General features: G+C 31.9%; 1 protein-coding gene across 2 annotated transcripts; it reads left to right on the top strand.

Moving 5' to 3' along the window:
• Positions 1 to 11,769: 11,769 nt before the first annotated feature.
• Positions 11,770 to 17,497, top strand: LOC111388121 (transcription factor MYB124-like). 2 transcript variants are annotated; one of them, XM_023012794.1, is made up of 12 exons: positions 11,770 to 12,419; positions 12,519 to 12,565; positions 12,696 to 12,752; positions 12,877 to 12,949; positions 13,349 to 13,404; positions 13,506 to 13,709; positions 13,791 to 13,894; positions 14,153 to 14,295; positions 14,708 to 14,847; positions 14,928 to 15,142; positions 15,254 to 15,402; positions 16,740 to 17,497. In XM_023012794.1, the coding sequence occupies exons 1-12, from the start codon at positions 12,306 to 12,308 to the stop codon at positions 16,848 to 16,850; spliced, it is 1,413 nt and encodes a 470-aa protein (XP_022868562.1). In that variant the 5' UTR covers positions 11,770 to 12,305; the 3' UTR covers positions 16,851 to 17,497. The 2 variants fall into 2 exon arrangements, with proteins under 2 accessions (XP_022868562.1, XP_022868561.1); XM_023012793.1 differs by having other exon boundaries at positions 11,771 to 12,419; positions 13,791 to 13,960.
• Positions 17,498 to 18,773: the final 1,276 nt, after the last annotated feature.

Here is an 18,773-nt window from a genome sequence, read left to right on the forward strand (position 1 = left end):
AAATGAAAAAATTTTGGTCGTTACATCTTTTAACGAGTTTATTATTTCAACAACTAAACTCTTTTGTTATCTAAGTGCAATCTTATTAAATCACACTATCATATATTCGATCAAAATATGCTAGGCATGAATGGGAAAACAAATAAACAAAACCAGAAAAGGAGGAAAAAAAGGGGGGGAAACATGTTCCAAGGACTTAGTAATGGGAATATGGTGGAGGCATGCATTCTCTCTTTTACGGGAGCGTCTTCCGTTGTCCCATACTATAAAAACAATAAGGTAAAGTAATTCAATTTAAAATTGACGCACCTTATACATACTCACGACCTCAAAAAGGTGTCTCTAATTTCGAAAAGAGGGTACCCACACGGATGGATGAATCCAAAGTGCATAAACCCTACTTTCACATAAAGCTAAAATTAGATCACACAAAGAATAACATAAGCTCCATTTTCATTTCCCACATGTGACCTTTTTGTTTACTTTGTTTCTTTGACATGCAATTAGTTTTTTTCTCTTCTTTTTTTTTGTTGAAATTTCATTACATATTCAAGAAATAAGGGAAAGAAAAATGACATTTCAATGTGAGTTATAAAATGATTATTGTTGATTATATTATATATAATGTAGTAGTTACTTGCAATGTGTTCGCTTAAAATATTGTAGTCGAGCATAGTATACTTCACTTGACAAAAAAATGAGCTTAAACGTTATGGTTCTTCGGATGATTTAGTAATAGGGCTTTTTTCTTTCTTTTTTTATCTTAACAAAAAAGTAACTTGTATTGAATTATATAAAAATGCACATGTCTCTATTCTTTAATTTTGTAATTCAATCCTGCATACCATGCAAACCAAAAATGAATAGGTTCCAATTAAACTAAAGATACTAAGTTCAGTTAAAGCAAATCATTCATTTATTTGATGAATTAAATTGTAAGAAAGTGAGAGAAAAATAATAGTTTTTTTTTTATTTTTTTTTAAGAAAAACATAAAGTGGATCTGCACTCTTGTCAATTGTACATAGGGTCCGCAATAATCTTTATCTGTAGGGTAAAATACTCTTCACTTTCCCAACTCTTCATCAATGTCCAGTTCTTTCTTTATATAAGTTCAACTTAATTTAGTGTAGAGAGGCTTATCAATAAAGTTAAGGAGGTGCAGTCCTCTAACCAAAAAAAAGGGGGGAAAATCTGTAAAGAGAGAGGGGAGCGCTTTTAGATTTTTTAGGGGTCCCTTTCGAATGAAAAGTGAGATTTCCCTTTTATAATTGGGTATTTTGACACAAACAACAAAAATATGTATGAGAGAATTAGGCAAGATTGCACTTGCTTTTACAAATAATAATGCCAAAATAAATCATCTAATCAAGGCAAATTATCATTTATTATTACTATTATTTTTTTGTGGAATTACTAAGAACACAAGGGGACAATGACATGTAGGTTTCTTTTGCAAATATTGAAGGAAGTTATCAAAAAATCAAGTTGTTTCAAAATAATCTTAAACCCTTGTTTGAACCTCATTTTGGGGGGAAAAAATACATTTTTGAATAGTGTATTAATGGGAAATGTGTGGTTAAAAAATAAGGAAAAGTTTTGAATTTACATGTAATATTATTTTATTGAAAAATATGTGATTGAAGTTATATCAAAACACTATTTAAAAATACATTTTTTTCCAAAGAATGGGGCTTAAACAATGGCCAAAAGAAAATAAGTCCTAAAATATATGTATTTTAATCGGAACCTTTGGGTTTTATTGGTAAACCCTCTCTTGTGGTGGAGGAAAACCTTGGTTAAAATCAATTTCAAAAGGCAAAAAGAAAGCAAATTACATTTATCTAAACAAATGCAACCAACTGTAGAAACAAGGAAACAAGAGATTGATTCTAAGAAATCTGAATGACTTTAAGATCTAAGACGCGCTAAAAAATCAGCCGCTTGATTTGCTTTGCGATAAATATGTGATATATCAATAGATATAACCTGAACAAACTCTAAAATATCCTTCCAAATAAGTTGAACAGCCCAAGGTATCGTAACATCATGATGAAACCAATGAACCACCATACTAAAATATGTTTCTACGGTAATTCTTTCTATGCTAAGGACATAGCATATTTGAAGGCCTATTTTAAGAGCTGATACCTCCGCTAAAGTATTAGTACCAACCTTAAGAGAATGATAGAACTCAAAAATTACCTTCCAATCTCGAAGCAAACTGCCACAACTAGTCATGCTTGGATTTTTAGCGCTAGCACCATCAATATTTAGTTTATAAAAACCATACTATGGTGGGAACCATCTTACAAGAGATGGAGCTTTGACCCGTATTGACATCATAGGGATGTGTAGCACTTGTGAATGAGATAAAGAAACAATTTATTTGGTTTTAGCATACCATTCAATTCATGTAGCCAACGTTTTACATTAGCACAAACTCTGTTTAAGTTTGCAACCTAATCGTCAAATCGTGTAGAATTTCGGCCAACCAAAGCTCCCAGGAAATAAGAGGTAGGATTAGGAAAGCTACAAGATGTTCTTATGTTGACCCACCAAAATGAGCAACCTAAAATAACATGGTAACCTGCCAAGAGTTAAATGGGTCCACACAAAAACATATTGTAGCTTTCCGAATCCCACTTCTTATTTCTTGGGAGCTTTGGTTGGCCGGGAATTCTGCACGATTTAACGATGAGGTTGCAAACTTAAATAAAGTTTGTGCTAAAGTAAAATGTTGGCTACATGAATTGAATGGTATGCTAAAATCAAAGAAATTGTCTCTTTCTTAATCTTATTCATAGGTGCTACACATCCCTACGGTGCCAATACGAGTCAAAAATTCCTGCCACAATATAGTTTTTATAAACTAAATATTGATGGTGCTAACGCTGGAAATCCAAGCCCGGCTAGTTGTGGTGGTTTGCTTTGAGATTGGTTGGGGAATGTAATTTTTGGGTTCTATCATTCTTTTGGGGTTGGTACTAATACTTTGGCGGAGGTATCAGCTCTTAAGATAGGCCTTCAAATATGTTACGTCATTGGCATGGAGAGGATTGATATAGAAACAAATTCTAGTGTGGTGGTTCATTGGTTTCATCATCATGTTACCATACCTTAAGTTGTTCGGCTTATTTGGAATGATATTTTAGAGTTTGCTCAGGTTATATTTATGGATATATCACATATTTATCACGAAACAAATTAGGTGGCTGATTCTTTAGCGTGTCTTTGATCTCAAAGTCATTCAGATTTCTTAGAATCAATCTCTAGTTTCTCTGTTTCTACAATTGGTTGCATTTATTTAGATAAATGTAATTTGCCTTCTTTTTGCCTTTCGTAATTGATTGTTACCATGGTTATCCTCCACCACAAATGAGGGTTTACCAATAAAACTTGAAGGTTTCCATTAAAAAATAATATATTTAATTAACAATTTTCATATTCAATTGTTTAGGACTTATTTTCTTTTTGTCTTTGTTTTAAGCCCCATTCTTTGAAAAATGTATTATTAAATAGTGTTTTGACATCATTTTAATTGCACATTCTTCAATAAAATAATATTATACGTAAATTCAAAAAAATTTCTTATTTTTTTAAACACATATTTCTCATCAATACACTATTAAAAATATATTTCCTCCCAAAATGGGGCTCAATACAAGTTCTGTGCTTACAATCAAACACACTGTAAAAGGTTTAACGTGATAAAATGTTAACTTGTTTTTTTGGTATGATACCACATTGAATTACCACAATGATTATTTATTTATGTATTATTATTATTATTATTATTTGGTACCATAAACTGTTACTAATTCATAGAAATTATGACCAATGCTGACTTAGCAACCTTGAATTGGGAGCATTAGGCCTACTTTATACAAGGTTTTCTGTATGGATTTTATGACTCTCTCCTATCAAATTTACATTATGGAAGTCCTTGCCTTGCAGTGTCTTATGGAATTGTGTATATTAAAATTAAGTTTTATATATATATATATATATATTATTTTTATTTTTATTTTTTGGTCCTCTACTTTTATTTCATTTCTTTCGTTTTCTCCTCCTCTTTTCTCACCTCACTTTCTTCCTTTTGAAATTAAAGACTGAAAAGAATTACTAATTCATAGAAATTATGACCAATGCTGACTTAGCAACCTTGAATTGGGAGCATTAGGCCTACTTTATACAAGGTTTTCTGTATGGATTTTATGACTCTCTCCTATCAAATTTACATTATGGAAGTCCTTGCCTTGCAGTGTCTTATGGAATTGTGTATATTAAAATTAAGTTTTATATATATATATATATATATTATTTTTATTTTTATTTTTTGGTCCTCTACTTTTATTTCATTTCTTTCGTTTTCTCCTCCTCTTTTCTCACCTCACTTTCTTCCTTTTGAAATTAAAGACTGAAAAGAATAAAATGGAACCTTTAACAGGAAAAAATGTAAAATTATTATTTAAAAGAATTTATTATATTTTTTTCTATATAACATGAAATGATTTTTTTTCTTCTTCTTAAAAAAAAAAAAGAAAAGAAATAGCCGCAGAAATAATTATTACTTGACCTCTTCAAGTACTCAAAGACTAGATTAAATTAAAAGTAATGTTTATCATAATATCATTGAATAATTAGTACTGTTTATTGAATGATTATTAACAAATATAATTTATTAAGGAGAGCATGAACACTTGGAATATTTTTATCGGTGGAATGAACGCTCATCGAAATGATGGCTAGTTTACAAATAAAAAGAAATGACTGTGTGCACAGAGACCCAACCCTCACCATCAATCTCTTTGGGAACTTGGGCCTCTCCAAGCTCCACTGAGACTCTCCTTTCTTACACATAATGATGATGTATCTTATGCTAATCGAATTGAACTTCCATGTTTCAAAAAGATACTATAGTGTAGAGTTAATTGTTCAAATGGTTACTGAACTTATGTCCATGTCTTTGATTGGTCATTGAAGTTTAAAATGTTGAGTTTTGATCACCAAACTTAGATCCATGTGTTCGATTGCTTATTGAAATTTAATATGTTGAGTTTTGGCCACTGAACTTTGAAAAATATTATACATTACTTACTGAATTTTAAAAAATATTGTACGTTACTCACTGAATTTTGAAATATATTGTACATTACTCACTGTAAATTCGATATTTTTCAAAGTTCAACAGTTATGCTAGTGAGTAAAGTACAGCATATTTCAAAATTCAGTGACCAAAACTCGACATTTTAAATTTCAATAAGTAATCTAAAACATGGATCTAAGTTAAGTGGGCAATCGAAGATATTGACCTATGTGCAGTGACCAAAATTCGACATTTTAAACTTTAATGACCAATCAAAAACATGGACCAAAGTTTAGTAACCTTTGGAACAATTACACAATATAGTGTATTGTGTACTACATTACACATTTTAAACTCCTATAGTGTATTGCACTACATTACACAATATATTTAGTACGAATTATTGAATAATACCACGTAATATTGAAAGCAAGAGCGAATATTTTCTTACTGTATTGTGCATATGCACATTTAGTATGTGGAACAAGATAAGGGTCTTCAATAGTAAACAAATTTCAACTTCTTTTTTTCTTTCTTAATCATGTACAATTTTGTTGAGTGGGACATACTTAACATTTCATAAATTCAAATTCCTAAAACTGAAAGTTTTTCATTGACAATGCTCATATAGAAATTTTATTACAGGAAGACATTATATAACGATATAATATTAAGACGAAGTTCAATATATATATATACATATGTTGAAGAAATTGGATAATGATGAGACGGGAACCCAAAAATAAATAAATAAATTCGAAGGATAAATCAACAATTTTTTTTTCCCTTTGAGGTGGGGGAGTGACATTAATTAGAGCTATATCTAGGCCATTCCCATTGATTATTTTTTCAGTATGTGCTAGAAAAAAGTTAGCAATCTCTACTTTGCCCTACCATATTAAAAATTCATACGATGCATTTGGCCAATTTCAGAGGCTCCTGGGAAAAAAAGTGATTATTTTTCTTATATATCAAATCAATATACAGTTTTAAGATCTGTTTTCATGATGCATTTTTCACCCCACACTTTTCTCCCCATATCCCTCTCCACTATTTTCTTTAGTCCATAATTACTGAGAAATAGGGTCAATACTGTAACCAATACAGATATATCTATCCAAGAAAAAACATGAAAGTACTACATTTCATCATTTATGTTTCTTGTTTACCCCAAACTAGCTAAGCATAACGGCGTTCAACTCATGATTAAGACATTCGGCTAAGCTAATGATCAATGATTTGTATATAATCGAGGATCTTGGATCAAATATCAGACCTAAGAGTTAAACTCAATAGAAACATATAAACCACTCTTTTTGGGCACTGAATATACGGAATATGGTTGATCTAACCTTTTTTTTTCTTGTCTATGCTGTTCCAACAAACATGAATACTTAAAATTTGAGTCCCGGATGCTTGGAAATGAAGATCGCGAACTATTATTTCATGATCAATCAAGAAACAAAAATGACATAATTAAGAGGATCATGAAAACGCCTAAATGGAATGTTATAGATTTTCTTTTTTAGTGGGAAAAAAATGGCATTTAGTGTGACACAATGAAAGGAGCAGTGTCAGTTTTTCTTTCTTGTGCCCAACTTTAAAAAGTTGAGAGAATAAGGGAAGAATATAACAAGCTTTTTGCATAGGGTTCCCTGATAAATTGATCTTTTTGTGGGTTCTATTCTCATTCTTAATTTGAAGGCTGGTTTTTGTGGGACAAATCGCCACTGACCTTTCACTCTTCCTCCAACGCTCTCCACCATTCCCTTACACATCCCTTTTCTGTGTTATCTTAGATTCTCTCTTCATAAAGCACTTTAGTACGTCTTGTACATCCTGTCGAGTCCGTTTCGATTATGTTTAGTGAATCGTATTAGATAGTATAAAAAAAAATTAACATAAAATTAAAAATGATACTAATAGATGAATGGTTCTACGATTGATTAAAGAAAATAATATTCTTTGATCTTTTAGTAAACAAAAATGTCATTTATATTAATTATCTTATTCATTTAAAACCATCTCTATCATTCACTTTATTTTATATAGTTGATAGTGCAAATGAATTTTTTTACTAAGAAATTAAAAAATATATATGATTTACCTTAATCCACTATAACCATTCACCTATATTTATTATTCATTTTAATTTCACAATAAATTTTTTCCATGGACTAACACGGTGCACCAAATACAATATTTGCACATTAGATTGGATAAAATTCAAAAAGAAAGACAATATACGTAGTTATTTGAACATTATTTTTTTCAATCATATCTAGTTAAAATGATAAAAAGTCTATCAATCACAAATAATCTTGATATTTTTTTTACCAATGTCAAAGTATGGTAACTACCAAAAACTGAGTCATGATGTTTTCTTCACTTAAAGAGTCTTCGACCCCAAACTACAAAATACAACTCTAGTTGTTTGATACATTGTATAATCTCAAACAAAATGTGGAATGCATAATCAATAACCGACTTGAGCAAAAAAGGAATATAAGAACACGTACCTAAACAATTCCTAGAAGGTTTTTTGTCTAGAAATGTTGGATGTCATAAGTATATTCTTTCGTGAGATACCATATAGGATAAGACGAACAACATAGATTTTGGATCAGATAACAGTCACTTTTGGCGGGAGATTTCGCTATCACGATAGAGACTTACGAGACTGCCATTGCAAATTTTTCTTTTGCACATTAGGGCTCCCATCACTCCAATTCATTCAAAAAAGATGGACAAGACAACATATAAATCCACGTGACTTCCACGTGTCTACTCTGAGTGGTGTCACGTACCATGAAGCAATAAGATGAAATATTACAGTTCATCAAAGTCTAGCAGAATCTAATGAAATATTACTTATCAATCATAGTATTTATTTTAATTAGGTGACGCGGGATTAACCCTCATTTGGTAGCAATTTTTTACCAAAAAAATGGATTTTTAACCGTTATTTCACTATTTCAACCGTCATTTTTTACTTCTTTACTCACATATGGAACCCACTTTTCACTTTAACGGTTAAAATATCAATTTTCATAATCACTATCGAACAAGTCCTAAAATACTATTCTTAAAAATTCAAATGCTATTTCAAACTAAATCAAAAAATTTACAGGTCAATGACATTTTTAGAATCTTGATATTTCTAAATAGGATAATATATCACAACCTCGAAGAAACTGACATGGGCTATTGTCATTTTGTTTTATCAAAGATGTCAATTATAATTTTTATGATAATTCAAAAAAGAGAATACTATTTTCATTTAGTGGAGGGCCTTCTCTAGGAATTGTCTAATATGTGTATAGGAACCCTAGCTTTCATCATTTGACTCATTGAATTTTATACCTTGTTGGCCGGCTATGGCTTCCCCACAAAATTGTTATTTTCTAGTTTCAAATCAATTAAGAATGTATGCATTTAGCTAAGATGGGGACACTATATTAAGTTAGGTTCACTTTATTGAAAAAATTACATTGGATAAATTAGTCCTAGTGATATCTTCTTCATGTGATAAGATTAAAATTTTATTTCTTGGAGAGCATGAATTAGTATATTATAAATTAACGAAAAAGTGCTTTTGTTTTAAAAAAAATAAAAATAAATAAATTCTCACTAATTCTTGTAGTTTATACTTGAAAAAGATATTAGAATAATTTGCTAGAAAATCGATTAGTTCAATTAGAAAACACCGAATGAACTTAATCGGGAAAATACAGACAATAGTCTAATCTATCTCTTTTCTTGGGTTTATTTCGATTTAGGGGGTTGGTCCAATTTCAAGGCGGTAGTATCCCTTTGACAAACAAACAAAAAAACGAAGCAAGTTGGTTACATTTGTCAAACGAACAAATGTATTGTCTTTTATTTTTTATTAACTAATAGTGAATAAACATAATTACTGAATTTAGGAAGATAATCAATCCTTCAGTCCCGGATAATCTTCTTTTTGAAAAATGCGGTAGACAGAAATTTTGACTTTAACAAAAAGACATTTTTAAGAAAATTACACTACAGGTTGATTTTTTTACTAATAAAGCTTAACTTTTTCTTACAATTGTTTGGTTTTTTGTAATTAAATTTAAGTTAAGCCGTATAAGAACGAGTTATAAAAAGTACACGATCTCGAGTTTCTAATATAGCAAAATTATCAAACTTACTAGCCAAAAGTTGAGCTTAAGATTTACATAATTGAACAATAATCTTGTTCATTCTTGATCAATGTAGTCGTTGAAATTGAAATTGAAATTGAGAGGGCTTGAAACTCATGAAACCTTATGAAATAATATAGTATGAGAACTTTTCAAATTTGAAAAATATACTATGATACTTAAACTAGTTATTTTATATCTGGTCCAATCATCATAGCTTTAGAAAATGAGGGAATAGTTGATTATTTGGAGTAGAAGATACCTAACTTTTAGAAGAGAGGGATTATAGTCATTTATTTTTTTATTTATTATTATTATTTTTTTTTTTTAAAGTTGTGGCCTTGAGGATATGATGAGAGAATGGTAAGGTGAATTGTCATGTCTTCATATATATAAATAACCCGTATTTTCCTCAAGTGTAATGAGCGCTTCGTGTGGACATTGTTGAATGTTATTCCGATTATTCTAACTTTTGTATTTGACATCATGTCTTCCCCTACATTCTTAACATAAAAATTCAATTTGTTGTTCGTGACCTTCAAGCTTACACAATTTATGGTGACCAACCATCCATGTTTGAACACAAAACTCAACAATTTGGCCTTAATTTTGACTTTTTTTTTAGGGGAAGGTATTTGTTGGACTTTGAATCGATTATAACCTATCATGCACAAATCACAAAGTCATTATTATTACATTACATCATTTGATCTTTGTCTACAACATAAATCAAAGGTGATTGTCAAGCTATTATAAACTGGTGCAAAAGTTTGAATTCATGACTTCTGGATTTTTCTCAAATTACTATCTTCATATTTTTTAAACCTTAATCATGTTAATAAATAACCAAATCCTTAAATTTTAAATGCACAATTACATTAGGAAATCAATAAATACACATTTATCTCCATAATTTCCTTTTTCTCCATTGTCTAGAACAATCCATTTCACGCATATCAACCTCTATTTGGCTTAATTGATTCACCTAAGACACCACAGTTAGTGGTAAAAAGGAATAAAATAATAAAATGAATAAGAAATTTTTCAATTTTATTACAAGAATTCACATATTTATATCCCGCAAGAGAGTAGTGAATGGTCAGAAGACTCAGAACCAGGTTGGCAAATTCCAACCTCCTTTTTGTATTCATTTGTGTATACATTCAACTAGGGGTGGAATTTATTCGTGGCCACTTAACTTTGTACTTAGTGTAAAACTTGTCATTAAACTTTGATTTATTTCAAATTGGACTTACAAATGTATCATTCAGACCCCTCGTTCAGTTTAATATCCATTTCCTAACTGAAAGGTCTATGTATTTTGGTATGTTAAGTCATCAAGTCAACAGAGTTTTTAGTTAAATCATACCACTTGTCACATAGATACGTAGAATGTTCACTTAAAAATGGATGTCAAAGTTAGTCAATGGTCAAAACAAAATATTTTGTAAATTTCGATAATGAGTCTGAAATAAATTAATATTCAGTGACCAAAATAATGCTAGGTACAAAGTTCATGGGAAATGAAATTACTTCAGCCCTCTTTGATATCATTTAAAATCTAGATTTTAATTTAAATCAAAGTCAATAATTAATTTCTACGGAAGTGACGATGTGGTTGACGAAGTTTCTAGATGGTGCCATGTCACCATTCCCTGTAAAAAAAGTCTTCCATCACTCAAAACACTTTTAGAAAAATCTTCAATTGCACACTATTCTTTGAAAAACATCTTCGATTGTTTATTGTGCTTTCATTTTCATAAATTTAGTAGCCAAAATTCAATTATTTTGAAAATTTAGTAAATAATCAAAGACATTTTTTAAAGTATAATGAACAATTGAAGATATTTTTTAAACTATAGTGAGTAATTAAAGACTATTTTTACATTGTAACAATGATGCGGTGCTACTGTCAGGGGCGGAGTCAGGAAATTTGTTCAGTGCGAACATAATTTAACACACGTCAAACATTGAATTTTGGTCATTAACTTAAAAAAAAAATTAAAAATGACATAGTTTAGAATTAAATGTGTTCCTTGCAAGTTTTCATATTTTGACAAGTGAAGTCCAAATCAACCTATACTTAAAATCAAGCAAAATCATAGGATATTGCTTTTAAAAAAATTGTTTTGGGCCTAAAAATTCAATACAGACATATTCCCGCACTCGTCCTAATATGGCTCCGCCCATGGCTACTGCTACCTAAACGTTCGTCAGCAACGTCACCACTTTTCTTTGGGGTTACAAATGAAATTTAAGTTAGTGAGTAACATTTAATGTTTGAATAAGTTCAGTGGTCAAATCTCGACATTTAATAGAAGATATGAATATAAGTTCAGTGATTAATGAAACAATTAACTCACTTGTTTCCCCTTTGTAACAGTTGAGTCACACAATTTATAAAGAATACACGGAGAATACACATAGTGAGGGTGCGGGTGAGCGTGGGTTGTGGGGTTCTTATCATTAATATCATCTCGTGGATTTCAGCGTTTTTTATTATCAGTTTCAAAAAACTGAGGTACACCCGCGCTTAAAAGTAACAATCCGTTGATTATTTTTAAAAATCCACATTTTCCACTTGCCTAGAGAGAGAAAGTTTCAAACTTTTAGACAGCAAGAAAGCAACCCTCATCATCTTTTGAACCAATCGATTCGATTTTATTTTGTTTTTTTGTTTTTTTAAATTTATGTAAATATACTTGGATTGCAAGTTCTATACTCTTCTTTTTCAAATCTCGAGGCAGGTATTAAGGTATAGATTTATCAAGATTTTGTGTATAAAAATCTTGAAATAGAATGTAATTTCTTTTTCTTCAGAAAGTGAAGGACAAAGGGAGGAGGAAAAGGGTCGAATCCTAGGCAAAATTTTGTTTCAAGGCGTGGGTAAAAGCCCAACAGTATAGTTTTTATCGATGCTGTTCCGTTTTCAAGTTTCTGTAAAGAGAAAAGGGGCAAAATAGGTGATCTTTTGAGGGTCTTGTTTTTTTTATATAACGCTCGCTCAAAAAAGATTCACATGCAAGAGAGGAGAGAAATAAATAAATAAATCATGCAGAATATGAAGAAGAAGATAAATAGTAACAATACTGATGGTAACGGTGATGAGAATAATGGTGAAGTTCCAAAGCAGAAGGAGAGACATATTGTTTCTTGGTCTCAAGAGGTTTATTATTATTTTATTTTTTTATTTTTTTTATTTAGAGACGACTTTCATCTATTTTTCTTTTTAAATTATTATGTTCTTGGTTAATTTGACTGGCAGGAGGATGATATTTTGAGAGAGCAGATTAGGGTTCATGGCACTGAAAAGTAAAATCTTGATTGCTCTGTTTTTGTCTGGTGTAATATTATACTTGTTTATAAATATTTTATTTTATTTTATTTTTGGATTGATGATTTTGATTTTGATTTATTTATTTATTTTGCTATATGTGTGCAGTTGGGCAGTCATAGCTTCCAAATTCAACAATAAAACAACCAGGCAATGTAGAAGAAGGTCAGTTATGTAAATATGATGGATTTTAGGCATTGACCTCTGTTATTTTCTACTAACTCTTTTCATCACTGCATTTAGTTGCTTTTTTTCCCCCTTATTTGTGTGTAATTGCACTGTTATGTAGATGGTTCACTTATTTGAATTCTGATTTCAAGAAAGGAGGTTGGTCACCTGAGGAAGACTTGCTCCTATGTGAGGTATATCATTGAAATCCCATCGATGTTTATATTGTCTCAATGCTTAGCAACCTTTGTACAGCCATTGATAGCATGTTTGATAGGGAGTTTTGGATGGTATTATGAAAGATAATAAGCGAATGTTTTGTTCATTTTATTGTTTAGTCCAATCCAATACTGTTTACCGGAATGCATTGAAGTAGTTTTGAAGATATTGTTTGATTATTGCTCACCTTTTCATTTATCTTTTTGATTTGATTATCTTTATTCGTAGCTTCATAGTTAAAACATTCTTTATAAATATGGCGTTGTCGTATAGGAAAAGAAAATTCACCCTAGTTTTGCTAAGCTGTAAAAGTCTATGAGAATTTAGTGGCCACGTTAATCCGGGGCATGATCTTACCCCTAAAGTATTTGCAGGCTCAGAAGATATTCGGCAACAGATGGACTGAGATTGCAAAGGTGGTTTCAGGCAGGTAATTACACAATCGAGAATTTCCTTACATGCTTTGTTGGATGTTGTGAAGAAATAGTTTTCGTAATGTACATGTACTATATATTTTTTCGTCTTGTACAGAACTGATAATGCTGTGAAGAATCGGTTCACGACTTTGTGTAAAAAGAGAGCAAAGCATGAAGCCTTAGTAAAAGAAAACAAAGCTTCATACATCAACCTAAACAACAAAAGGGTTATTTTTCTAAACAACAAAAGGGTTATTTTTCCAAATGGGCTCAATGCAGAGGAAGCATCTGAAAGTGCGGCACCTCTTAAAAAGATGAGGTATATTAATCTAACATGCCTAAACCTTTTGAAAAATGTTACTGAAATCGGAGTTATAACATTCATTTTTTTATGTACTAGGTCCTACATCTTAAATCCTACTGATAGTTGCCACCAGGGAGAAAAACTAGTTACAAACTATCTATTTAGACATCCTTTTGCAGTACTGGCACAAAACTTCCACGGTAATGAGGGTGAATTGCCGACTCACTTGAATGTCAACCATGTAAATGGGGCATCAATTAATGGACGTGAGTTTGATATTTTTTTCTTCGGAGTATAAACTTTTTATATTGTTGTCAGTTCAGCACTTAAAAGCCATTTAGAGTGAAGTGGATGAGTAAACAGGACATTATTTGTTATGCGATCGGCACAGATTTTCAGTGCACTTGAAGTTTAAATTTTAAAATAATGTATATATCATGCTGGATATCCTTATGCAGCTGGAATTGACAAAATTCAAAGAACCTTTCTTAAGGACGATCCAAAGGTACTTGCATTGATGCAGCAAGCAGAATTGCTCAGCTCACTTGCAATCAAAGTTAATTCGGAGAACGCAGATCACAGTCTCGAAAATGCCTGGAACGTAAGAAGAAATATTTTGCTCTTGTTTTGCAACATGTCAAATCATTTCAATATCAGCCATTTTATCAAATTGATCATGGGAAAACCAGAATAGTGAGTAAAATTTCTTTATTGTACATTTTGAGATTAAAGGATCGGATAGCCAAGATAGTCCAAATTTCATTACCATCTCCAAATAGAAATATTTTGCAAAATAGTCAAAATGCAAAGCTTTACAAGATTTAGAGTGTTAGGACAACTCCTGTTTCCATTTTCAGCCCACCTTTGACACTACTGAAGGAATAAAATTGACAGCATATTTATTTTTAAAATAATATTCCCATCCCCAATGGCAACACAACATTTTCGTAACTCAACATACATTGAAAATTGTTGTATCAGGACGAAGCATTAACTACTTAAACATTATCCAGGTTCTGCAACATTTTCTGAAGCAAAACAAAGATAGTGATCTGCTGGCATATAGAGTTTCTGATACTGATTTGCAGCTAGAGAGTTTCAAAGGGTTGATGGAGGATTTGATTAAAAATGAAGTAAGCAAGCCATCTTGGAGGTAATTAAATTAACTAGGCAGACTGAAGTTAGTGTGAGTTGCTCATTTGGATCTGGAATATCTAATTGACAATTGTACAGGCAACCTGATTTGTATGATGAGTCCCCTGCCAGCTCAGAATATAGTACTGGATCAAGTATGCTATGTCATCCTCCAGGTGAAAATCCCGAAGAATGCCAAGCCGAACAATGTACATTTCATCAGGAAACTGGGCGCGAGTTACAGTCAAACCAGTTGGGTGACCAACCGAGTCTTGCTGACGAAAACAGAATGTGTATTGCAGGCACAAATGAAGGTATAAGATTTACCAGTATTCAGTAGTAAGGCTCATTAGGTGAGAAAGTCTTGATTTGTTATTTTAAGCTAATGCCTTACAAAATTTTCTTTTTTCTAATTTTATTTGCAGAGAAAAGCTTGTTATCAACTGATGAAATGAAAGTTAACAATGGAGTTGTAGGTGAATATTCAAATATAGAATTCAGTTCCCCTCTTCAAGTGACTCCACTATTCAGGTCATTGGCAGCGGCAATTCCCAGCCCGAAATTTTCAGAAAGTGTAAGAAACCTAAGCTTTATGATTATTGCAAAATAATTCACATTACATTAGTTTTAGTATTTGCAACATAATTTTAGAATGCTTCAGTAATAATATAAAGTGAACTGGTAGGAGGTTCCACCTGATTACAGATCAATCAAAAACATCAGAATGTCAAGCCACTAGTTGTCGTGGTGGTGGCAGTGGCATTTCTTAACATCTTTGTGCCTTGATTATATATGATTTTTGAATTTTGATATTGCTTTGGTCCATATCTAATATGAAGTTACATCTGTGTTACTGATAATTTATTCAGAATTGTTCCTAGCTTGTCTTACTCTCTTGTTTTATACTTTGGACTATCAGATCCACCACCACAACACTTGAAACGTTTTACCTGGAAGGCCTAACAACTATGTGGTAGATTTGCATTAACCCACTTGTCTCCCTGTATGTTGTAGAAAAAGGCAAAAGAGTTATTGTTTCTTTCCTTCTCGCCACTCTGAGTAGCACTCTTATGTGTTGTCACTGATCAGTCAAAACCTGAAAAAGTTGCTGGGGAATTCAATAAAAAAAAGTTTTATCAGACTAGCTAACTGAGGAGGCAATGAGAAGGAAACAATGTTGAATACTAAATTTAAATAAATAAACCTGTCCCCTCTATCAGCATTGGCTTTTGTAACTTGAGCTATAACTTACGACCTTGCTCTTGAAAACGATTTGAAATGTCCATATGGGCTATGTTTCACTGGAGAGAAGAGAAGTCCTTACACCATTTATCCATTCTTTTTATTTTTCAGTTTCTTGACTTGATCCCTACTCAGCATTCCCCAGTTACTCAAATTTGTATTGAAACTTTTTTATTTCATTTTTCAGAAAATTCTCAATTAGAAAAACATCAAAGATGCAACTTCGCATGTGTAGTTTTCTTTTTTCCCGAGATAGGTTCTTTGTTTTTGCTAGTAAGTTCCCTTAAGGCTGTTTTTCCAGGATAGAAAAAGAAATCATGAACATCTACAAATCACCATATCAGTGAATTAATTTTGTTAAGTTCTGATTTTTCCTGTATTATGCAAACTTTAATTAATCATTTAGATGTTAAAAGATCCTTAAACTGGCCACTGATGGAAGTTACTTATGCTCGAATGTGTTTTTCAACATCATATCTTTCCTTCAAATATTTATTGCATCTTTGGTATGTAGTATCAAATTGTACTGGACATTATAATAGACAAGATTTTCACTTCTTATTTCTTATTTGATACTATCAAATTCTATTCAAGTCACCTTACTAAACATGTCATTAGATAGAATATTTTATGGATGACTGACACATCTATTTTTTATGCATTGTTCAGGAGAAGCACTTCTTAATGAAAACATTTGGGATGGAGTTACCACTCCCAAGTCCAAGCACCAATCCTTCTCAAGCTCCACCTTGCAAAAGGTCCCTCCTCCATTGTCTTTGACCAGTCTTACTTTTTAATCTTACCTACAATATTCTGCAGAATTCAGAATCACCACTACTTATCAGGAGTTTTCAACATATGTAGAGCTTTTTGATTAATATTTTGGAGTTCTTTGTCCTCGGATTGCAGCCATCTCGACCTGAGTTTTTTTAAAAATAGGCTTACGAAGATCTGCTTTGCAATCTAGGGTGGTGCTAAAGTCCATTCCGGTATTTTTTTTCCTTTTGTGAAGATTGATTACTGCCCTTTTGAGAGTTTTCGACCTAATACTCACATTGGTTCCCGTTTGCATTGTTTGTGTGTCATTTTTTTGTTTGTCTTGTCATGGAACTCGGATATGGCTTTCCATTGTTCCCAAAAGTTTTTTTTGGCTAGATAAGCCGATTGTACAGACACTATACTAAAATCCCTTAGTTATTTGGGGTGTAATTATACAATGGCACCTCGCCAACTATACCCTCTGGAGAGATCGGGGAAAAAAAATGGAGACGGTAAAGGGGGACTAACTAGTTGCATTGGACTCCTATTTACCGCACTTTAGGTGTGCAAAGTACTATGTAATAAGTTTTCATGGTGTTTTAGATCTTGATTTATGTATTTCATAGTTAATGGAATGAAGAATTTATACTTATTGTTGTGCAGATATATATATTTCTTGCTCGGTTTATTGTCTGAGAAAGACACATTTCTGACAATTTCAAGAAATCTGAAAGCAAGAAAAAACCATAAACAGAATTCAAAAGCACCAAAAGTAATGAAGCGTGCAGCCTGAATATAAGAGTTCAACAGAAATTTCTACTTACAGATTACTCGACCTATTTTTGTATCGCCCTTTATATATATATTGTAACTTGAACATTCTTCTCTTCACTTCTCTGTATGTCTCTCTTCTGAGATATGTAAATGGTGGGGAGGGAGGGAGGGAGATGATGGAGGATTTTGTGGGGGGTGAAAGGGTATTTAACATGGTCAGCGGTGGATGTTGGAAGACGAGAGTGATGATGATCAAAGCAAAAAGCTAATGGTAAAAGACGGAGGGAACATTGTGCAAAATAAAGTGCGCTGTCACCCTTCAAGATTTGGTTTTTAAATCTACTGAAATGCCTAGTTTGACCTTCAATCTTGAGGAGAAAGTAGTAATTATATCTCGTCATCTGATAATGCCAATAATGCCATGGCCTACCATTTAGGGACCTCATTATCTTGGACAACTTTAAACTAAGGGTGACGATTATGGCTGTCCCTCCCACTTGTACAATTACAATTAATAAAATTTGCAGATTTCTTCTGTAGATAGAGAAAAGATTCGAACTTTGATTTACTAATATCACAAAACATCCGAGTATAACTAGATTTCAAATTTGATAACAAAAAAATAGACATGAAACGATTATGAGTTGAAAGAGAAATTGTGAGACAGATTCTTTAGAGCTTGATTGGGACTGATTTTGAGAATTGATTTTTTGACCGTTAGGAGAGAAGTGGGGTTCACCTGTGAGAGAAGAAGTCAAATATGACGACTGGAATAGTAAAATAACGATCAAAAAGTCAATTTTTTGAAGGAAAAAATTACTCCCAAACAGGCTGTAAATATAATAAATAGCTAAGAACTTGAGCAAAATCATATAAAACATAAAATTCCACTTGCCAATAACAACTAGAAATTAGATGAATGAAAGGACAAAATTTGTTCAATCGTCCCCTCGTTTCAATCGTCCCCCTGGAGAAATATATGCGCACCTAAAAGATCTGTGTGGAAAAATGTGGACTAATGTCCAAGGTTGATTAACAGCAGTGACCTAGGATGGTGTACACCAGACGAACAATTGCAAACACAAAAGCTAAAATTACGGCAATGACAACGAGATTTATACACAGATCTAGAAGGATGTGATTAGTCTAGCTTCTGAAGAACCAAGAAGG

This window comes from Olea europaea, unplaced genomic scaffold (genome assembly GCF_002742605.1).
Source record: "Olea europaea var. sylvestris unplaced genomic scaffold, O_europaea_v1 scaffold456, whole genome shotgun sequence".
Taxonomy (NCBI): Eukaryota; Viridiplantae; Streptophyta; class Magnoliopsida; order Lamiales; family Oleaceae; genus Olea; species Olea europaea.